General features: G+C 38.5%; 3 protein-coding genes across 3 annotated transcripts; 2 read left to right on the top strand and 1 right to left on the bottom strand.

Moving 5' to 3' along the window:
• The first annotated feature begins 1794 nt into the window (after positions 1-1794).
• On the top strand, positions 1795-7021 carry LOC141788270 (interleukin-18 receptor accessory protein-like). The gene is made up of 12 exons (XM_074667163.1): positions 1795-2099; positions 2226-2436; positions 2657-2816; positions 2900-3068; positions 3839-3907; positions 4055-4184; positions 4323-4477; positions 4858-4995; positions 5333-5443; positions 5531-5665; positions 5742-5857; positions 6448-7021. Exons 1-12 carry the CDS (start codon positions 2012-2014, stop codon positions 6670-6672), a joined length of 1707 nt encoding a protein of 568 aa, XP_074523264.1. The 5' UTR covers positions 1795-2011; the 3' UTR covers positions 6673-7021.
• An 81-nt stretch (positions 7022-7102) lies between these two features.
• On the bottom strand, positions 7103-10238 carry pcnp (PEST proteolytic signal containing nuclear protein). The gene is made up of 5 exons (XM_074667164.1): positions 10131-10238; positions 9283-9506; positions 8954-9025; positions 8803-8858; positions 7103-8238 (listed from the first exon to the last, which is right to left on the bottom strand). The coding sequence occupies exons 1-5, from the start codon at positions 10189-10191 to the stop codon at positions 8127-8129; spliced, it is 525 nt and encodes a 174-aa protein (XP_074523265.1). The 5' UTR covers positions 10192-10238; the 3' UTR covers positions 7103-8126.
• A 207-nt stretch (positions 10239-10445) lies between these two features.
• Positions 10446-14148, top strand: stk16 (serine/threonine kinase 16). The gene is made up of 8 exons (XM_074665641.1): positions 10446-10556; positions 10862-10985; positions 11128-11347; positions 11433-11566; positions 11760-11847; positions 12146-12274; positions 12365-12486; positions 12945-14148. Exons 2-8 carry the CDS (start codon positions 10900-10902, stop codon positions 13081-13083), a joined length of 918 nt encoding a protein of 305 aa, XP_074521742.1. The 5' UTR covers positions 10446-10556; positions 10862-10899; the 3' UTR covers positions 13084-14148.
• Positions 14149-24188: the final 10040 nt, after the last annotated feature.

Raw genomic sequence — 24188 nt, forward strand, 5'->3', positions numbered from 1 at the left:
TTCTTACTAATATGATTGCAAGAGAGCAAGGTCAGGGAAGGGAACTTGCATCTCTTTGTTCGCCTAAATTAGAATGAACAGACAGTTCCTTACTGGAGCTCTAAGATGATTATCAAATAGTAACTGAATATTAACACAAACTGTATCACCAAGAGATCCATGTGGATTGTGCCCTTAACTGATTTACATAAAGGGTAAGGGTCCAGATTTTGCAAAACCAGAAGTTGGGTTAAACATTTAACATCAGCTGAATCTGTACACACTTTGGACAGTCGCACTCTTACTGAAGGTAGCTAGAGATACAATTCATTGTACTTAAAAAAGTCTTTGTTGGATTTTAGAAAATGACTCCTTCACTTTTACCTACCGCTTTGCTGTGCCAGTGCTCCCATTTTACAAGTGCTCTTTAAATTACCCTAACTTTTTAACAATTTGCACAAGTAAAAAATTCAAATGGTTCCTGAAATCAACGTGGGTTACAAAGGCTTTTGCAAGTTTTACATGTAGTGAGCATAGATTTCCTGGCTGTCACCAACAGATATATATTTATTTTTTTGTCTGCTGCTTGCCTATGTTAACCCAGGGGGTGGCCAACCTGCGGCTCACAAGCTACATGCAGCTCTTTGCCTTTCAGTGTGCGGCTCTTTGATCCATTCATTATTGTTATGAGTATTGTTTTACCAATCAATCTAAATTATAGATATATTGATTTCATGGTCAGTAATGAACAATACTTTGGTGATGAGATTGATATTTAAGTTTCAGTTTCTTTTCTCTACACTGCACATGTGCTCATTGCTATCTGGATACATAGATGGGTGAAACTTTGTCTCTTCTGCAGTAAAAACACAAAATTGTCTTTGACACGGCTCTTGGTGCAAATTAAAACACGCTTACAAATGCAATAAATGTCACTTCAAAATTCGGAAATCTTTTGATTTTGTCCCTTCATTTATGTGTGACAGGAAGCGTGTGTGTGATGCAGCTCTTTTTAGTACCACAGTATTTTTTGTGGCTCTCGGTCTCTGACTGGTTGGCCACCCCTGTGTTAGCTCAATGAGTAGGCTAAATACAGAAAGTGAGCCTTTGAAAGTGTACCATCAACGGACATTAAATACTGCTTAAATACTGCTTAAAACATTTCCAAAAGTTCTACAAAATTACTAGTTTACAAAAACTTAAAAATAAAAAAGAGTTGAGAACCCTGAAGCTGTTAATTTTATTATTATTATTTTGTATTGAGGAACAGGGAAAAAAAGAACTGAATGACTTATAACACTACCAGTAGTATACTCTGTAAGTAATTCCATAATACAGCTACTACTAAGTTTTTATTCAAGGGGTCAGTTATATGAAAATATTGATAGGGCAAAGTGATTCATTATCCATACCATTTCAGTGTCAGCAGAGCTAGGGGTAGATGTAGCAGCATCGCAGGAATCCACAACATCTACTGATTAGATTTATCTTCTGTATCTGTTCCACTCGTTACTGGAATTTCCACTTTTGACAGTCTTGTTTCACACCTTTACATACAGCCATCAAAGTTTCTTAACAGAGAAGTAGAGTGTGTGTCTTTCATTCACTGACTCTGATTTTGAATGTAGTCCACCACCTGTTATTTCTCTTCTGTATGAAACCAGCTGTTTTTCTTTACAACAAATTTCACAAGAACAGCTCTTCTGCTCTTCACATAGGAAGTGGCTGACACGTTTCAATGCTACACAGTAGTAAAGAGCATATTTCAGTGAAATCTTGAAAAAACACCACCATACAGGAAACCAGAAAACACCACCTACCACACCAACATGTCTAAGACCCATAAAACAGTTCACACCTCCAGCAACGAAGCCGCACTGCGAAATGGAAACATGAACGTTAAAAAGAAAAAATACCAAGAACTCCAGATGTGGTTAAACAGATGAACATAAGCAGCAGACAAAAATTCTCACTAGGCTAAGATTATTTTTTCAGCACCGCGACTGAAGTTATCTGGAAGATTCAAGACAGGATGCAAAGTGGATGTTTTCTGTTTTTTTTAATTCTTCCCATTTCACCTGAGACATGCTGTGTGGGGTATCACCGACACAAAAGGAGAGGTATTTCAGTTCAGTTTTAAACTCTTTTTCAAACTTTGTGCCTTCTAGTGGCTTCAGACCGTACATTAAAAATGAAACAAAACATATTTCAGAGCACCAGCAGTTAAAGCTATCAGGTGTTTGTAGGTCTCCAGCAGAATACTACACACCAGCACTACAAAGCTGTGGAGTGGGAAATCTTTATGATGCCGTGTCTTAAGCGGGTAAATCAGCTTGTGGAGGTGGCGTGGTCCAGGACTGGAAATGGCAAAGAAGAAATCAAAGGTCCCCCCGTTGACTGTGGGAGGAAGTTCTTAGTTGAAGCAAAATACTCTGGAAGTTACACCTGCCTTGAAAGGTAACAATCCTGGTTTCACTGATAAAAAAAATCTAACATTATACTTGGAAATCTCTTTTTTTTCTAGAAATTACCATTGCCAAGCTATATTGTTTTATTTACAATTGTTCAATCTGTATTATCAAACTTTAGAAAACTATTTTTCTTATGTGTATTAAAAAGCAAACTAAGTACATTTCTTTGTGTCTGTGATGCATGTGAACTAATCTGTGCTGTCCAGTGGCAGCCAACTGTTCTTACACCTGCAGGTGGTGAAGAGGTACAGTTCAGCATGTTTCAATGCAGAGGAGAACAGTGTAGATCTGCTCATTGGACAAGAAGGGAAGATCCCCTGCCCAGGTCTCAACTGTAGTGACAACTCAAATGTCATCTGGTACAAGGTACAGTTTCTATAAACATAAACAGGCTTACCCTCCAAAGAAAAAACAAATTACAGTAAAAATATTTCTCTGGTTTCTTACAGGGTAGCAAAGCTGTGTCAGAGCAACAGAGAGATTCCTGTGAGGAAAATGGAGTGTTACGTCTCTGTCAAGTCTATGAAGAGGACACTGGTGTTTATTTCTGTGACCGGACAGTGATAGAGCAAGGGGTACGATGGACCTTCAGGAGGGCGGTTAATGTCACAGCTGTACGTAAGTTCACCATGTGCGCACGCTATCAAACATTTAAATTGCTTTAAATTTTGCATTGCTGGTTTTATGGAAAGTTAAGTCAGCTCTCAATAAATACTGATATGTCACAATTCTTTAGGATTTGAGTAAATATCAATGAAGCCTAGGTGGAATATCTGAACTCTGATGACCCCCACTTGTTTTTATCAAACAGCAGCACTGAGTTGCCCTATTTCAGATGTTGCCAGATGCTGTATTGTAAGGACTGTGATGATCAGCTGTTGTGGTTCTTGGTCTGCTGAGTCGCATGCTACCACAGTAATGTCCTCAGTAAATGGCATATCATAATTTCTGTCAAAATCACTACTCTCTAACTTTTTTGTCTCTTTAAAAGCCTGCAGACCCAAACAGCTGGCAGACTAACCTATGTTGCACATTAAAATGATGCAAAAATGGATCGACTGTTTGACAGCAAAGGAAAGCACAGATTAATTTGAAAATAAGGCTTACACTCACATCAAGAACTGCTTTGTTTGGAGTTTTTTAAAGCATATTTAACTGCAAACCCCACGTGGAGTCAGTGGTTGATGGCTTGGCTTCGAAGCTGGCTCAACAAAGGGGTTAAGCTAATCGAGATCGCCTGTGGATAATACTATTGACAATTACCTTAACATTCCCACTTCCAAAACACTAAACTGTCCCTTGAAAGTTGTGCTCATGTGCTGTTTGCATGATAAACCAAAGAGATTATCATGGAGAACTGTCTGACCTTGTTCCCTTTGCTCAAACAGCTAAGCACACACCGAAACAACCCAGGATTATGTATCCTAATGGCACCATGACAGAGGAAGTGGAGCTTGGTAACTACATGTAATTGTTATATGATGTAACTTCCTCAGCTATCGGACTTGATAACTCATTTCACGATTTCTAATTGTTAATTTGTTAACACATCCTAGAAATATGTAGATTGGGATCATAAAGGCTTTGTTTTGTATTTGTTTTAGGTCAGTCTTATGCTTTGACATGTGAGGTAAATTTTCCATTTGAGAAGACGTTTTCACCCAAGGTGCAGTGGTTCATGCATCACAATGGTAATACAGGGAATACGTCTGTGCTACCCATGGAGAAGCCACAGTGAGTTTCCAAATCAAGATTTGTTTTTGCATGAATGTCACTGGCTGTAGAATTCAATTTTAGAACATCTGAAAAATCTATAAACTTAATAATTCAGCTTGGTGCTGTGAAATGAGCTAAAACTCTGTTCTGATTCAGACAGAAGCAAGTGAAAATTCAAGTATATAAAGTTATACAACAATCCATCATTAAAGAGGTCACACCACAACATTTGAACAACACGTACACCTGCATGGCCTCAAATTCTCTCGGGAACAGCAGCGTCACAATCAAGCTCAAGCAGAAAAGTAAAGGTAATTCATTTTCCATTTCTGTCATTCTTCACAGATGTATTATTTCATAGCTGCATGATTGGATAAACCTTAATGTAATATGAATAACGAATGGTTACAGGAGAGCAGATTAGTGTTGAACATCTTGGTTTCCTTTTTCTTTTCAAATCATCTTATTAATAGATGCGTCAACCACATTGCAGCAGACAGCAAAACCCAGTAGGCTGTTTCATCATCCTACATGTAAACCTTTCTGTTTTACATCATCAGTTTAGCAATTTCATTCAATGCTGAGATAAAAGCTGCAAATGTGGTGTTGTTGTCTGCTGAGCTCTAGTTATAAGTGATGCTGTAAAGATGAAGCCTTATCCGATGAGTGTATTCTTCTGACTGTGTTTTAGTCAGATGGCCATCGCTGGTTGGGTATCCCATTGCATCATTTCTGCTCGTCGCCGGACTTGGAGTTGTTCTGCATGTGAAACGCCTGGAGCTACAGCTCATCTACAGATGTTACCTCCAACATCAGAAACATAGTAAAGGTCTGAAAGTAGAAACACACAGAGTCAGAAACTACGGTCAGAAACCAAAAGATATATGTGTGTGCATCCTGACTGCAAAAACTCTTACCACATGTAGATTAAATCTGTTTTCTGTGCATGAAACCTTATGAAAAAGCATCACTGCACTAAATAAAAGTTATTTTAAAGCACCTGAAAATGATCTTTATCTGATGAGCAGGAAGTGCGCAAGATAAATTTGGGTTACACATTATGAAATTGCACTTTTTTTAGTGGTGATAAACCCAAGGCGACAGGCTTATCACAGACTCATCTTGACACATTTCTGAAGTTGTTATTTTTGCACCCTTTCACACAGATGAGAAAGAGTTTGATGTGTTTCTATCGTTTCTCTGGAGTGATTCATTGTCAGAGGCTGCAGGAGTTTCAGCCCTCCTCCCCCAAGCAGGACCTGACCCTGATGAGAAAGGTGGGCCAACACGTTCAATGCACATTATATCTGTAAGTGCCAAATATATCCACCATTCCTTGTAAACAAAAGTAACTCTATCAACAGAGGGTTTACCTAGACTGTGCTCTAAGGAGGGTGAATTCAGTCAGACACCACTAGAAGTGTTGCTTCCTCAGGTGTTAGAGGACCTGTGGGGGTATCGGCTCTGTCTTCTGGAAAGGGATGTTTTACCTGGAGGAGGTGAGAGGATCATCTATGAGTGTGTATGTTTTTATTGACTGCATGTATTCATAGATGTTTTTAATTTGTATTGCAGCATACACGAATGATGTGGTCCTGGCAATACAGAGAAGCAGAATGCTCATCTGTCTCCTGTCAGCTGACTACCTCTCCAACAGTAGTGCTGTGTTCGTGCTGGAATCAGGAGTCCAGGTGGGTGTTGGGGCACCACCAAGGATTTTAGAAAACATATAAGTTCCTCCTTGCCTGGTTATGACACTGAATCTAAATACTATGCAGGAACAAAACAACCAAAGTTTGTAATAGACACTAAAAGTTGCTATAATGAAAATACAGCAAGAGAAAATGTTCAAGACCTTATTTAGTTTGGTTTGAATGACTTTAATACCTTCTCAAGACCCCTTTCAGCCATCACACAGATGTCAGTGAGCCTTTCTCTGTTATACATATAATTGCATCATACATATTCGAAGAAGCATGTCTAGTCACATCTTTTGGTTTTGAATTTCAGCTCAGCTCTATAACTTTCAGATAACCACAATGCTTTTGCTTTATCTCTTCACTGACATGAATCGAAACCATTAGAAAAGGTGAAGGGAATCGTGATTTGTTTTTGAGTCAAGTGTGCTGAAAGAGTGGCTTTTTCTGATTCTGATACTGGGTTTATGAAGCGGTTAAGTTTGTCTTTGATGAGACTTTTTAAATGATTCTGATCTAACTATACTATTAAGTTTCACTCAGAACAATACAAAACATTAATGATGAACTACTTCTATCTTTAGGCCTTGCTTCAAAATTCAAGCCCCAAACTCCAGTTGATATGGACTAACAGAGTGTCAGCATCTCTTTCAAAGCCAAACCCCCCACTGCCTGTCCTGGTTCAGAAGGCCTTAAAGGTACTACCCAGTTTGGACTGGGCCTCAGGCAGACCTGTTGGAGCCACCAAGACCTTCTGGAAGTCTTTGTTGAGGGCGATGCCTGATCACAGAACTGCTCCAAACCAATGATCTCAGACAACTTTCTGAAACGTGACGCACAGAATATTTATTTCATATCACAGTTTTCAGTACTAGACTTTGGTGAACAAACTGATTGTCAAGGAAATTTCCATAGTAAATATTCATTATTATAATTTATAGTTAATAAATAATACAAGGACACTTTATGGAGAGCATGAGTCACCCTCTGTGGTGTCCTGTAGTGGTGTCTGCTTTAAGACAAACTGCTCACTGAAACATTTTGAGGTGTATTGTGAAAAAAAAAGCTTTTGTTTTGTTATACCTTTGACATTTATGTTTAATTGTACAGAACTTTGTCTTTTGCTAAACATAGTATTTAATTTGTGTTATGTTTCATGTGTGCTGTTACACAAGACAGACAACTTTACTTTTTTATTCCTGTTCTTTTTATTCATGTGATTTTGAATTATTTATTGAATATGTAGTATTGAGAGTTCTGTGTGATAAAACAGGTTAAAGCAGAGGATATGACCACACTTTATTTGAAGGACGTCAACAGCGGTTGGAGGACAGCAAACAATTTCAAAGCTTTAGTTTTTCATCTTTCAAAAAGAAAAGAAAATAAAAAATAATAATAAAATTAAAAAATTAGTTCTAACTGCCGAATGATCGGGGCTGAAATTCTGAAGAGAAGGCTTTGTGATACAAAACTAAAACCAGAAATATGCCCCTTAATACAGTTTCATTTGACTCTAAGCAGGAGTGGTTTTCACTGTCATGGCTGTGGTCTTCAAACAGTTCTTAAATGAATAAAAAATATGCTTCTACTGAAACAAAAATAAGTTCAAGACCTGATGTTTGGTAGAGTTAGTGAACAAATATAGTGCTGACTGCAGAAAACCAAAAATACTTTCACACAACACATATAAAAAGTCACATCTGCCAGTGACATAACACATCAGGTGAAAACAAAAGACTGTACACGTATGTGGAGAATGTACTTCCTGCCTTTCTAATCTGTGACACACATACACAAGCACACGGTAACATTACACTCAAACATACAGTCCCCATTTATGGGTTTAAAATTCAGACTGATCCACACTTACTTTGTACAATTTTACACTAACAATAGATGATCAACACAGACAGTTTGCGAGGGCCTACAGCAACAAGTATGCCTGAAAAGGATGACGAGGCCTCCGAGATGTTAGCCAGTATTACGCTACTGTAGCAAATCTGACAGTTTAGACAATTTTTCTGACTCGCTGTATTAGTTCCTGTTTGTCTGCCTTGTCAGTCAGCATCAGTCTGCAGTGGTTAGGAACAAAAACCCAGGTTCAACCACTGAGTATCGCTGAAGGCCTGAAGTATTCTTCATTGCTTTTTCATAAGGTTTCAGAATAGAGGCGACAGTGAAAAATCATTCAGCATTCGAAGATATCTCAGTCAAAGTTTGAACTTTACAAAACCTTCCATAAGTCACAAGAAGTGTAGCATATTTATAATTTGTCTGCTTGAGCCTTCATTTTCCTTTCCCAAAGCTTTTGATGATCAGAGAAGCCCTGCTTGCCCTTGTTGAAAGAATTGGGTCCTGCAGATGTAGGTGTCTCCCTAAAAATCAAAGATCAGTCATTAACATTCAGAAAGTGACATGGTTGGTACTATTTGGTTAAAAAAATGTTTTCTGGACTTATGTATATATATACATATATATACACCTTTATATAATCATTAACATATTTATAATGTTGTGGTTCGCCTGCTTTCTGTCTACCCCACGTTATTTCTCTCTCCTACAGAGTCTATGACAAATAATGCAAAATGATTAATATGCAAATTTAACAGCAGTATCATTTTGTGGCTTCTAGTGACTTCTGGGACAGCCAACAGTGGCTTTCCTTACTGAGGATTTGGCTTGTTAAAACTAGCAATGTTTCACTCAGCTTTAATGATGTTTTAAATGGGAAAAGCCTCATTCTTTCAGATTTTTGAATAACAGAATTGATTAAAAAAAATAATAATCTGTTTATAGTGGTTTTATAGGGTATATGGTAATCTGGGGTATTAAAAATAACAACAATGTACACCATCTACACCGAAACCATGACCACAAAAGCGTGATTAGAACTGAACTGTGTATATATATGAGAAACACAACTAGTGTGTTAGGTGTACCTCCCAATGTTCTTCATCCTCATCTTTGCCTCAGGAGGCATCTCCTCTGGTTCACTCTGCATGAAAAGAGTAAGGGAAAAAACTCAGCATCTGCATATTTGCCATCCATTAGTTTATAAAACTGTGAAATCACTTTGCCATGTACACTTACATCATCCTCATCAAAAACTGACGCCAGCCCTGCCTTCTTTTTTGGAAGTACTGGAACAGGCTCTTTAGGTTTCTGGAGGAGATTAGGAAAGGAAATATTTAAAAAAAAACCCTGGCAGTATCACAATTTTATACTGTATTCACATAAAAAAGCACAACCTTACATTTGGGCCTTGTACTTTAAAAGTCGTAGATTTGCGTATAAATCTATCGCTGAAAACCTTTTTTTAACACACCTTACAACAAATATATCAAACACAATCTGACTAGTGGTTATTTTTTGCCTCCTCTGTTAACAAGGAAGGTTAAAAACTCTTTCCATGTACTTACTGATGCACCAAGTTTGATGGAAATGGGGTTGGACTTCTTCCCCATCTGACTGCCCATGCTAAAGCCTATCTTGGAGACTTTGCAGGGAGCTGGAGGGTCTGAGGACTCATCCTCCTCTTCAGATGTGAGATGCATGGATGTGCGTTTGACTGCGGCTCCCTCTCCTCCCGCAGTACTACAAGAGACAGGCTTAGTTTTCACTCTGCCTTCCTCCTCTTGCGGCCCTGCTTGAGGTAAGACAACTCAACACGGTGAACAACAGTTACCTGAGAGTGTAATAAAATTCTGACACCTTTACCTGCGTGGCTAATGTAACATCTCGACCCATATAAATATTCAAGGTATCATTAGTTCACTTAACTCATAGATTTTAAAGTTCATCAAGAGGCTGTGTGTGCAAACATTATGACACCAATTATACTAAAGTTCAGATCAATTTATAAGTGCTGTAGAAATGGTCTGAAAGGTAAAAGTCACGTTTAGATAGCAGTACTCATTCGCTCATACTTGCAAGCTAGCTAGCTATGCTAACTCCAGCCAGCATATGGTTAATACAACCTTTATGCTGAGTATTTTTGCTGTATTACTTTAATGACCCCAAAGTAACTTTATCCCAGTATCAAAGCATCCCTTCACTTCAATATAATATTAACTTTAACTTTATACACGCATTCAAAATACGATAGCTAACGTTGTTAGCTTGATGTGGTTTAGAAAACCCTCCTCTCAACGTACAGTAGTATGTAATTTGGGCCTCTTTTAAGGTAACGCTACAAAGCAACCTAACCCTTGATATTGTGCATTACTGTTATACATTATGTAAAGAGTCAAAACAGCACAAATATCACCTCCGTCTTCGGTGAAACGCCGTCTGTTATGCTTGTTATCCGCCATATTTTCGCCTCTCATGTATTGCAATCGCGTATCTCGCCGCTGGGTGTCCCTAAGCACCGTCTAAACCTATTTCGTTCACATAAAAAGAATAACCACTATCCCATTATCAATTCTACTGTAAATGTGCAATATGCCTATGAGCAGAACTTTGAAAATTAGGAAGAAAAACCTAAGTTACAAAAAAAGCTCCACGGGGAGTAAAGCTGAGTTACATGTCTATTTGTTTTAACGGAGGAAGGTACCATGACTAGTCCAGATGGTGGCGGTAACGCGTAATCTCCACGGAGAAACAACCGTTAATATCTACCACGAAGAAGAATACACAGCAGAAGAATAGCTAATATGGCTGGAAGCTAACTTGGTAAACAACACATAAACAGGTAAGATTTGTGGCATTCAGAATTTCCCAGAATCCCATTTTAAGCTTTTCACTGCTATGTACCAAGATACAGTGGCACTTAGTTTGGGGATGTCTTAGGAAATCCACCTCAAAGATTTTGTTAGTTTGTACGAGTTGCTTAGATTTGCTAACTTAGCTCACATAACAGTTAACGTTTAATACCTGGCACTTATTCGCTGTCCCATTTTATCTGCTTTCAATTAGATCACACTAAGGCTGTGTTATTGAGCGCATTTTTACAGTCATGATTCTTAACATACCCTTTACTTTTGCGTTTACCCACAGGTTATTTGCGCTTGTTGTCAAACAATGTACCAGTCAAGATGGGACAGACACTGTGCATTTGCTCCCGTGGCTCCATCACAATCGAAAACATGAGATATTACTTTATCCAAAAACTTGACGAAGGGTAATTATAAACCATGCAATTGTTCGTCTTATTCATTTCTTCTGTCCATCTAAAGTTGAAAAACCCTAACCACATATTTGTTAATGACGCAAGTAGAAAAGGGTATTTTCAGCTTTGTTCTTTCCCTTTCTCGCCTCTTTAGTGGCTTCAGCTATGTTGATCTGGTAGAGGGGGCAAAAGATGGGCGCTTTTATGCCCTGAAGAGGATCCTGTGCCATGACCGTGAAGGCCGTCAGGAGGCACAGACAGAGATGGAGATGCATCAGATGTTCAATCACCCCAACATCTTAAGTTTGGTTGCCCACACCTTTGTTGATCGAGGAGGCAAGAGTGAAGCCTGGCTTCTCCTGCCTTATATAAGGGTAAGTTGATTCAGCAGGCAGTAAAAATCAGGATAAACTCCCAGATTGTGTGTTGACTCTGATTTGTTGGAATGTTTGTCCACAGAAAGGTAGCCTGTGGTCGGTTTTGGAGAAGCTGAGAGATAAGGGGAGCTGTATGCCTGAAAAGCAGATTTTGCAAATCTTTCGTGGCATCTGCTCTGGACTGAAGGCCATTCATGAACAAGGCTATGCACACAGGTGATATGTCTCCACATGTAAACACATTCAGTGAACACTTGCCAAGGATGATTCAGGTGTAGATAAGACACAACTTTTTATACCAGTCACCACTCTTTATTTTTTTTCCAAACAGCAGTTTTACATTTTCTTTTTAAAACTAACTCTATTACTTACACACAACATATACTGTATCTTTGCTTGGATTTAATAGAGACCTGAAACCCACAAATGTGCTCCTAGATGAGGATGACAGGCCGGTTCTGATGGACTTGGGCTCAATGAACCGTGCCAGAATTGAGGTAAGGTAACTGTGTACTAATTGTGAAACACAAAAAGTTGATGATGAAAAGATACAGAGAATCTTTTTTTTGAATTTCCCAGCATGCTGCTTTGACTTAATATATGTGTAAAATGAACCATTTAGTGAGAGCTGCGCAAATTGTTTTACCTCCTGGATGACATTTTCTTCTGGAGAGGAAGATGGGTTATGTCTGAAGAAGAAGACCTTATAACATTTCAGTGGTGGGAGCCAAGATGCATCCAGCATCTGTTCTAAATAAAACTAAAAAATCCTTTCCCCTGCCATGTTTGTTCCAGGTAAGAGGAACTAGAGAAGCCATGACTATACAGGATTGGGCCGCCCAGAGGTGCACCATCTCTTACAGAGCCCCTGAACTCTTTAATGTGGAGAGTCACTGTATTATTGATGAGCGCACAGACATCTGGGTAAGGAACTGTATTCCTTATTGTCTCCTGGTTTAATTGTGGATCTTTGTCTTTCTTCATCACCTTTTCCACTCTAATGTTTTCCTGCAGTCACTTGGCTGTGTGCTTTACTGCATGATGATGCTGGAGGGGCCGTATGACCTGGTGTTCCAGAAAGGGGACAGTGTTGCCCTGGCTGTCCAGAATCCAGTGACTATTCCACAGTCTTGCAGGTTAGTTTTTCAGACTGTAATACGAGCCACGGTGAAACTTTATGTGCTAGTGAAAAGAAGTAATTATTCCCTCTTTCTTCTAGTGATAAGTTTGTGGAAAGAAAAATTTGCAGTTACAAAATAAATGTTTCAAAGTGTGACAGTACACAGTAGTTATTATAGTCTCAAAATCAACATTACTACATACCAAGACTTCCTTTAAATGAAAAAATAACATCCAAATTAGTCCGTGGCAACTTATTTGGCTGTAAAAAATACCAAGTGTTGGTAATTCCTTTATTAACACACCTCTTCTAAAAACACGTTTGGTCCAGTCACAGGGTTTCTTTTTAAGTCCTTAGCTTTTTTTCCATAGACACTCGCTATAAATAAGTTTCCCTCTTCCTAATAATTATCCCATAAATTGTTTTATACACCTTCCTTGTGCTTACTTGGTGTATGTTTTACCTCCTTCTCAGTTACTCTGAGGGCCTGCAGATGCTCTTGAGCTCCATTATGGTGTCAAACCCTCAGGAGAGACCAAACATCCACTGGGTTCTTGACCAGGTACAGGACCTGCAGAGTCGCAGCCCCAACACCCAAACCAACATGGTCTGATCTTGCACGGTGCACTGGATGTTGGGTCTTGGAAATCTTTGCACACAAACTTACACCTCTTCTTTTAGCTTGAATTTTATCCTTGTATTTATTGACCTTATTAACGTTAATGCCTTTTACTCAGTTTCAGGAGCTTTGCAAATGTGTACATTTTAAATTTAGATAACCCATCACAACTTGCCCATCGCTTTGGACTCTTGCCATCCTCACAAACTCAGTAAATAACCTCAAAAAGAAAAGAAGGCCTTAAATTTGATTCAAGTGTGCAATATAATACTATACAAAGTTCAAACATCTCTTTTGGGGCAATTTCAAACATTTGAAACATCTACCTTTTCAGTTTCTCTGTAAGTTGGACAACAAGGTGGATACCACTCACATTTCTGTCACTTCATCACACAGCTGCAGCCAGCAAATCTTCATGCTCAGCTTATCCTGGGAAATGAGTGTGTTTCTATCATGGTCATATAAATACTTTGCTTTTAAACTGGCACAGGAATAACTTAAGGCTTTGCTAAACCTTCCAGCAGTTGAAAGTGACCTGAGTTCAACACATATCAAATTACATTCCCTTCTAATAATCAATATTGTCTACATTTCCTTCTTTTCTATCTAATATGTACTGTAATTATCCATGTGCGACTGCACGTGCAGCTTTTCTTTGCACCACATGTGCTGTTTTCCTATACTGCACCTCATTGCAATGCTGCATTTGAACACACAGAGGTGCTCCACCATCACAGTTTCTTCACCCATACAGATGCTGATTTGTACAGAGATTCATGTGTGAATGAGCTCTTAATAAGACACAGCAAAGGATAACTGCTTTCACCAATGCACATCTGTAGAAAGAAGAAGTTAGGCATTTAGTGTCTAAAAAGCAGGAAATGAACTTTAAATCGGTTAATTCAGGAATTAATTTTGAGAATTTAATTCTTATAAGTTAAAGTCATCGTCATATTTGATGGTTTAATCTTTAATCTTACTTCACTTTAATCTGTTTTATTTTATTTAACTGTATTTACTATTTCTGCTTTATTTGTGATAAATACTGGGTTTGCTTTTGAGAGTGTTGAACGCTGTAGACCCAAATGGTACAACTTAAACCATTACTGGACATAAATGAGACTTTGGGCATTTAAATTGAGAGGGATTGTTTTGTGACTGTAATGCGGTGATATTGGACCTAATAATCTGAAAAATCCTTGAAAAGTAAATGTATACAGTAAATTGTTTTAACTGTGATCCACTTTATGTTTTAAGTATGTTATCATTTTAATGCTCTGGGTTTACCCTCATCAGATGATCATGAGTTCTGATGTAGTAATAATACAGAGTGGCAGATATCACAGGTAAACTTTGGATTTTTAAGTGTACTGGTGGTGTTCACGTATATGAAGTGAGTCAATTGATTATGGGAACTGTTATTCAGTGCACAGTAAAGGATACAGTAAGATCAAATATGTAGCAGTCTGTGTACAGTTTTTATTATTATTCTGAAATAAAGAGGCATCCTACATAACAATGAAGTCGTCATTGAAGTTATGTGGATTAGGCCTCAGTTGGTTAAACTGAAGAAATCTTAAGTGAAATCGTTTTAGTGGATGGAGCTGATTTTCCAAAGAGTGGCAGTTTTTTTTTTTAGGATGATCTCTACCTTCAGTCAGAAATGTTGTACTTCCAGTAAAGAAGTCAAAGCTTTGGCCTGCTGGTGGGTCTTTGAGTTTAATGATTGTTCACTTTCAGAATCAGAGATCTCAGTCCGTTTCTGAAATTTTTCATCTCTTATAATAATTATAATAGTAAAAAAATGTATTTATATATCACTTGTCTACATCTTGCTTTACACATGTAAAAGAAAGTAACGACAGTAACAGAGACATGTGAGGACAACCAAGATTAGAAATTCTAAAGCAGAAGAAGATCCACAAAATGATAGAAATGAGATGCCAAATTATTAAGATTGTGACCAACATAGAAAAAAAATTATAAAGGGGCAAAAAAAGAAGATTCTGTGTGAAATATTTTTGTTTCAGATTCTGGGACATGCATACAGAGAAAGTGAAAAAGTGAAAATTTTCCCCCAACACCCGTATGACATAGGTACTAAGGTGTAACTAATATTTGAGGTGTTTTTTTCTGCCAGCAGGAGGAACACTTAATTTAATGTGACATTATGCATACATTCTCTTAAATTAATTCATCCAAACTGATTTTTTTGGTCATGTCAGGCTCATACGACCTTCCTCTGGAGTAAGACCACTTTTCGTTCACTGTGTGTGTTTGTGTGCGTTTTTATTTGTGCACACATGCTTGGAAACAAATATCAAACTGGTCATGTGGAGAAATTTACAGCCCTATATGTCCTCCCAGATCAGCGAGGTGTCACACTTCACTGCTGTCCCAATTACTTTCGAAGGTAATTCCCGACCTCAACAACAAGACACACACAAACACACACACGAATGACCAGTCTTTAAGTATACACAACATACTACATATTTCCAGCACCAACACCTTGTAATACACAAAAGCCCAGAGAATTCATTACACTTGAATTAATGATATCCCAGCTGATTTCCTCCTTAGGCCCACCCAGAGAACCCCAGACTCCCATGGGACCAGGCTCAGGATGGAGCTGCATTTATGGGTTCAATATGCGCAAACACACATACATACACATACACTGTCACAATCTGCCCCCTCCTTTTTATATTCACCATCATCTGCCTGTGAGGAGCTGAAATGATGTCATACAACACGAGTGCAAGGTCAACTCAATGTTTGCCCACATTTTAGCACCAATTCCATGTGCTGTTTCTTATCCTTTAGTTAAAGAGAGTAGGCAGCGTGGATTGAGTGTGTGTGTCATCTGTAATCCCACCCCACTCCTCAAACTCAAACACACTTAAGCTCTTATGCCATAAACCATCTGCAGGCTTTTATTGATTTGGCGATGAATCAATTAGTGAATTATTTAATTAGCAAAGCATTATGGGTCAGCGCAGAGCTGCTCCCACCCTACAGTGTTCCTGGGTCTCTTTAAATCATTTTACACATATGTTCTGACCCATGTGGGTGTCAAGATGTGCTCACATCTGTAAAAAACAAGAGCACGAAAGTTTTCTGAACAGAGTGAAATGGAACACGATTCTAGCGGGACCTTGTAAAGTCGTCCAGTAAAGTTTCTGTTGTTACTCAGCAGACGAGCGATCTTGCTTCTCTAAAGCTTTAAGTGTCCAGACCCAGAACTTTTGCCGTCACTCAAGTCCAAATTAGCCTTGGCGACGGCTGAAAGAGGAAGAAATATGGACATTACGTCTGCTGAGTTGAGTGGATGAGTTACGACCGGTGTTGAGATCGAGGAGTTCTTTCCATCCCGGCTTTTCTTTGTGCTCATTAATTCATGGGAGTGTTTGGGTTAAAATGCATAATGGCTTCATTAAGGGGGATTGGCGTAATCAGGAAAGGTATTGCTTTAATTACTGGCTCAGGGCCAGACCTATCCGTCCTCTGTGAAAACCGTAACCCACCCTGTCCACAGAGCTCACTAATTTAATTAAGTGTACAAAATGCTACACCCTAACGTCGCCCTTGGGGGCAATTATGGCACTGGAGATTGAAAGATCTCCGGCGGGGGTATTTTACTTACTGGCAGGAGATTGCCTGTGTCAGTTAGCTGATTGCATTGATTATATTGATTTGTAACAGCTTTTCGGGTAATTTCATCTGCAAAGGTGAGAGCAACACGTTGGCCCAGGGACTTTTTTATTTATTCTTTCTTTATTTAGACCCCGCACTCTTTTGCCAAGTGATTAGATGAAATGGAGCTCCACAATAAGTCTTTTAAAGTGGGAGTTGGGGAGGGGGGATCGATAGTTTTTATTTGCTGTATAAGGTCAGGAAAGGTTGGGTGTTATGAATTCTTTTAGAGGCCTCACAGCTCTTACACCTGCAGGGCTGCATGGTTTCACTAGATCCACTTGAGAGTTGCTTTAAAAGGAGCTGAGACCAGATCTGCAGATCAGAAGTGAAACAGAATGGACGAGTTTACTTGACAAACAGACTTATGAAACTCTCACTCTTTTCACTTAAACCCTTTTGCTTCAGTTCACAGTTTTAGAATTAAATTTCATGTTTCGCACCAGTAAAGATAAAGATGAAGCCTTTTTGCATAAGTTACCACACACTGAAGGTTCTACTTGTAAGTAAAGCCCAGAAAAAAACACAAGATTTTTTATTATTATTACTATTTCCTTGAATGCTTATTCCAACAGGGATAACTAAACCTGGTTAAAATTGCAATTTTTCTCTGTACATGTGACTCAGTTTTAATCATAATCATGTTAACTCAGCAAATTATTCTTGAGTTGACGGTTCATTGTTACAGTTGAACTTAAACTTTGCTGTCTGCTGGTTAGATAGATAGATAGATAGATAGATAGATAGATAGATAGATAGATAGATAGATAGATAGATAGATAGATAGATAGATAGACAGATAGACAGATAGATAGACAGATAAAATACTTTATTCATCCCCAAAGGGAAATTCACGGTTACATTTACAACCTGCTGATAGATGACAAACAGATGCTTCCTGGGGTAGAGATTTTAAAACAAGAAAAAGAAATAAAACTCAAACATCGGTTGAACTAGATCATGCAATAAACTAAGACCAGTAGGGATGGGTACCTTTCACATTTGAAACAATAAGGTACTGATGCCTGGTACCTGGCAATCGGTACCGGTACTCAACGGTACCAAGTTTCGGTGCTTTTTTTGTGTTTGTGTGGTAAAAAATATCAATTTGTTTAATAATGAAATATTAAAAATTTTCAATTTAACAAATTTATTCTTCACTATATAACCGTGCAATGCTGTGTTCATGTCCAGCATGGAAAATCACCTACTCTTCCACTCCCTCACAGTCACAAGGATGCGTTTAGGTACCTAAACATGGTACCTTTTGGTTTTACATTTATCAATACCCGGTACTTTTGACAGAATTCGGTCGGTACCTATAAAAGTACCTAATTTGGTACCCATCCCTAAAGACCAGTATGGCAAATACAGCATTTCCATAGAGTTCTGGCTTGAACCAGTTGTGACGCTCCTTTGTTCCCAAATTTAAAATCTTTGTACCTCTCTAGTCAGAAATGTTATTGTGACACAAATAAAACAATAAATCTAGTTTAGTACGCGACATGTCAGCACAAATTTGTTGATTAATTGTAGCAACACTGAATTATACAAGGGCAATGACTAAAAGCTTATATTTATTGTTGATCAGTGATGTTATGCAGATAGCTGATCTGCACAGAAATGACAGGGCTGTTACCTCACTGAACCCTCCGTCTCTTTGAAGTAACTTTACCTTGACTTTGGCAAAAATCACCTCCTGGTCTTTGATCATTTTATTAATCTGGTTATAAAACTCCTTTCTGTCAATCTGTTGTGTACGATTTAAAGCTCTCGTAAGTTTTTTAGTTGTCCATAAAACAGACTGAAATTTGTACTTATGTCTCTCTATGACCTCAAAAAGCAGGCCAGATCATCAGCATTGAGATCAACTGAAACTGTGTCATAACTCCAGGGCCACAGCTGCAGAATGGTGCATTTTAAGACCAGTCACATCAGTGTCAACGGACTTCCTGTTCTGAAGACTCCATTAATTGCCAACAGACAATTCAGTGCATCCTACTTTTCCCATCATGAAAGACGCAGCAGGAGTTTCCTCTTTGCTTGTCAATTAAACTGAGATGTCAGACTTCAAAACAAATAAATAATACCCAAAATGATGTAGAATAATGAAATATGTTCTGCATTAATTAAATTTGCACAAAGGCATTTGAACCTTTTTTTTCTAAAAAAAAAAAAAAAACAAGTACCAAGGTCTTCTCTGTCACTGTCCTGTCTTCTCTGGAGAGCACTATCATTTTCATATTTTCATGAGTTTACACAAAGCTCTTCTCTTCCATGGTTCTTCAGTTTGATGTTGCTTTTGTTAAATTCCAGAGGAGCAGAACAAAAGACAGACGCCTTGAAATTTAAAGTTAACTTTAATGGTGATAGGGTTATGAGACACTTCTTTTGGTTAGTTTGCCTGCCAGCTTCCTGCTGTTAGGTGCTGGGGCAGCACTAAAAAGGCCACATCTTTGGAAGGATTCTACTCAACACTTCATCTCAATTTAATTATTTTAATGTCTGAAACTGCTGCCACATAGTCATTGTGAAGGAGATGATTCACTGCCCAGAAATTTCTTTTCTTTTCTTTAACAATTTTTTCACCACAAAGAGTCTGAATGAGTGATGTTTTTCATCAAAGGAGAACAGGATGAGATTTGAAATAGGAAAAATAAAACACTCCTTAAAAAACAGACAGGACACAATCAGCATAGAAATAAGAGATATTGCTTTTTTGTCCATAGGTGATGCCAGAATAGACACAAACCCACTGTTCCTTACAGGAGCTTTAAGAATACACAACCAAATATGTGACATTTATCATGTAGATGTACCAACATAAGAATAATAAAGCTATACATTTATTTATCATAGTTATTTTTCCCTAAAGTTTTTTTTATATATATCACATGATATTTTATAGTTGCCCGTCTTTTTCAGTTGCAGTCCAGTCAGAGTGAAGGTATCTTGGCCACCAAAGAAACACTACAAGTCAATTAAAGAGAGCAGTGTGACCCAGCAGATTAGTTTTAATTACAGGCCTCTAACCTTTGCTGAGCATGGCAAAAGGCAAAAGGGGGCTAATAGTTTGATGAGCAGTTCATCAGCGCTGATTAAGAGGGTGGGATGACAAGATAATCCAGAGGTGGCACGGTCATTATCAGCAACCAAAGAAGAGCAAATTAGCTGATTAAACTGTGTCCCACCCAGCCAATGCCAAACAGGCAGGAGGGAGGGGCTTGATGAGTGATGGATGGATGAGGAGGGATGGAGGAAGTGTTTATGTCGCCCGCAAGCCGAGTTGTCACTGAATGAGTGAAGTGTCTTCATCAATTTGGAGCCATTACCATGTCAAAAGGAGAGGATGGCGCTTAAAGGAGGGGAACAGGTTGGGGGAGGAGAGAAACAGAAAGGCCATCTGCATACTACAAGCTTATTCATTTGAGTACACACACACAAATACACTTGTTCCCTCAGCCCCTCCCCTCCCCTGCCCTCCCCGCCTCCCCCTTCAGGCCGAGCAGTTTACCGTAAGGCTGTTTAATTTTCCTGAAATAGGGCTGTGACAGCTGTGTCATGCTGATGAGAAGGTGTTGAGCTGAGTGGCAGCCTGTCACATCTCATTTATCTCAGCTCTGATACTGCACAACCTCCCCCTCCTCCTCTCCTCCACCTCCTTTTCTCCTCTTCCTCATTTTCTTTCTTTTTTTTTTTTGCCAACATCTCCTTTTGTCTCCACAATCCTCCTTCTGAGGTGCCAAACCTTTCCCCTAAGTAAATGCACTTATTCTAGTCTGTTAGATAATTTGTGTGTATTTTGTGTTTGTGTGTGTGTTTGCATATGGGGAGGGGCATTGATTGACGTTGGAAAAGGACAAAAGTAATAACTGGGAGCTGTTTTTTATTTCACCTGCATTGATTGTTATAGGTCTCTTTATCATCTGACCTGGCTCAATTATGCCAATTGGATAGCACAGTGACACTGTGAGGTTGTGAGGACAGTAAAATGAAACACAGTGAGAGGGGGGATTAAAGTGTCTGCATGTGTGTGTGTGTTTGAAAAAGGTGGAGTAAAGATGAAGTAGATGAGAGTAGAAACAGCTCGCTGGTGGAATATGCATCACTTAGGATGAATTACTCTGCACAGAGAAGGACAACAATTTAAATGTTTGTGATGTCATTTCCACCTGTCAGTCATGTCAGGATGCGATAAATGTGGAGCCATTACATAAATGAGATGTTGACGTGACCCTCTGTATGCATGTATGCATGCAGACACACACGCTGCTATCTCTTCGGTTGTATGTAAATAGAATACAAATGTACTCTTTCTGCAGTGTTTGCTGCATGAGTGAGAAATACTTGAACTGGATGAACATGAAGATCATCCAAAAGATGTCTCAAGAGCAAGTCTCCTTCATCCATGTTCCTTTCTTAACTTAGAGCAACAATTTAAAGGAATCAATCTGTTTTGTTTTTTAAATGTTAGCCTCTCTTTGATGCCTGGTTTAAATCACTCTCCCTGATGGTGAGACCTGTTTACCCTAACAACCCAAGTTATACAGTGCAGGGATAGGTGATGCAGTGTAAAATGTTAAGCTCTGTTTTTCCCAGCACAAGTTAGCATACAGGTTCAGGTTCAGGTTCATGATGCCCCTTTGATGATTGAAGATATTGGCTGTTGTACTGTGTAATATGATATAATTGGCTGTGTGACATTCATCAAAGCGTATTTACACACGTGATGTCTTCAAATGTTTACCAGAAGTAAAATCAGATCTGTATTCATTCCTTTGGAAAACCTGCTTCTCAAAAAAGTCACACTGAGAAAATAACACTGAAGTTGATGCAAACAAAGCCTCTAATCTATAGGTCTACAACGTCTAGATTAGAGACTTTGTTGTCTGCATCAACTTCAGTTTTTTTTCTTCTCAGTGTTACTTTCAGGCTTGATAAACTGTGACAGTTTATCAGGCAAAAACACATTTACATGTCTTAAAGGTCCTTAATACTTTTACTAGGATTGCACATTTGATATCCTTTGTGTAACAGAAAACATACTTGTTTTTTAAGCTGAAATAATAACTTTACATGGCAAACATGATATTAGTAGGGGTGTCTAGTCTTTTCTTTTTGTAATTCCTTAAAGAACCACGCTTAGAGTCTTTTTTCACACTGGGTAATGACAGCTGTATGCTACATTTTGAAAAAGAGTTCTTATTACCTTTATTTTATAGGACACCTTTAGGTATGAGGCAAATCAGATCAAGAAGGGACCAGTGTTTAATCCTTTTTTAACAAAAAACATACGTTCTTTGTGCTAACTGGATGCAAATTGTGCTTCATAATATTAAAAAAGGTCCAAATAGGTTTAGAAAGGCAACATTTCAAAAGAGGAAATAATGTAAGTTAAAGCTCAGTTCCTTCCTCTAATTGTTTCATGTTTCCCCCCACAAACAGAATTACCTGTACTGACATGCAGACGTTTAAGTTCATGTGTAACCTTCACAAACAGTGGACGGAGCCGCTGTGACTACGCCTCGGCCTGAATCTGTATTAATGATGCCAATTGCTTTGATGCTGTCAGTAAGACGTATTACCCGGCTCTTAACCCTGCTTTGAACCCAGCGTGCCACACAAGAGCCAGCTGTGTGCCTTCATACCCATGCAAACACATTAATGCCACTTTATTCACTGTCGTTACTTCTCGAGTGAATGAAGGACACATTTGTTCTGAGTCAGCACTAAGATCGTATGTCACAGTGAAAAGAGGCTGGATTAAAGGAGGTCAACAGTTCATGAAGGCATACAAAGGGGAAGGAGGAAAACCGCCATCCTCACCTGTTGGTTGTTTTAACAGCCCTGGAAAAGTAAATACAGTGATAGCAATAGAAACTAAAACTGATCAATATTGAACATTACATATTTTTTCTCTGTTTTAAGATTTCAGATTGAACTCATTTTGTTTCTGGTTAGCGGCAGTCTGTTATTATAGCTAAAAGGAAGATCATCAGTCCTCAGAATCACAACCAAAACATAAAAACAATTAACACAAATAAGGACAGTGTGAAAAATGATGATTAAAAAATCAGAATTTGATGGTTTTCAAATATTTATATATAAACCCTCTTTCCCCATTGACAATAGTGCAAATACATTTTATAAAACATAAAAAAATGAAACTGAAAAACTGAAAAGTGATATTGTTTTGAGAAAAAAGTATTCCATTTCAAATTGCCAGAAGCATATTTCCAGAAACCACTTCTTTTAACTACACCCCATAAACACTTGGGAGCTGAGGAGACCAGCGACTGAAGATGTGAAAGTGAGACGTTGACCCATTCTGACCTGATCTTGCCAGGTCAGTTTAGCACAGAGACTCTTCTACTACAGAGCCATGTTGTTGTTTTACATGCAGAGGGTGGTTTGGTATTTACTTGATGTATTATGCAAGGTCTACCCTGAAAAAGAGGTTGTATTTAAGGCAGCATATGTTGCTCCAAAGCCCGAATACATGCTTCAACATTGAAAGTGACTTCCTAAAGGAGTCCATTACATGGACACTCTGTGTATGCACCTGTATAACATCACAGGTTTTGTCTCTAGAGGAGGAGATGCAGTGACCATGATTTCCGAAAAGAATGTTAAATACAGGACAGCTTTCCACTTCAGCTCAGTCTGTCTTAAATGGACAAAGGCTTAGTTACTTGTGCTTCTGGGTAATGTTTCCTCTTGATAGTACAACAGTGAACTGCATTTGTAGATCCAGAGGCAAACTTTATCCTAAAACTGGTTCTAGAAGTTATTTTGAGCCCATGCAGTGATATCCACTACAGAGCTATGACATTCTTCATTGCAGTGGTGCTTGTTGGCCCAAAGATCACCACCAGCCAGTCTAGTGCGTAGATTTCTCCAGATTCTCTATCATACTTTGTAATATTTGCTCTTGCAGAGTGGTGAAATCATCTTTTCTTCTGATAGACTCAGCCTCTCTGGATTGACTTTGTCATACCCAGTTACTTACCTGTTTGGTGATGTTCCTTTTTCCATTTGTTTTTCAGGGTGAAGTTTTGCGGTGTTACCTTTGAGTTAGTTGTCTTTATTTTGTGCAGTATTTTAACACTTCTCAAAAAGTCAACAGCTGGAAGAACAGCTGACAATGGTAATGAATTCCAGCCCATATGGCAAGGTAAAATATTTGCAGCATACGTCAAGTTCCCATCAGCTACTTAACAAGTTTCCATTTACGTAGCACTTAGCGTATCAAAACAGTATTGTTAAAAATAAAGGCTCTGAATAGTAACTATAGCTGAGGTTCAACATTTTTGAATGTTTTATTTTACTATACAGCATTGTTTTAGTAAAGGTTTAACATCAATTTACAATCACAGTTCAGTTTTGTATTTTGTTTGTGTATT

The sequence above is a fragment of the Halichoeres trimaculatus genome, unplaced genomic scaffold (assembly GCF_033239565.1).
Source record: "Halichoeres trimaculatus isolate MK-OKI-2021-1 unplaced genomic scaffold, fHalTri1.1 fHalTri1_scaffold_3, whole genome shotgun sequence".
In the NCBI taxonomy this organism is placed as follows: Eukaryota; Metazoa; Chordata; class Actinopteri; order Labriformes; family Labridae; genus Halichoeres; species Halichoeres trimaculatus.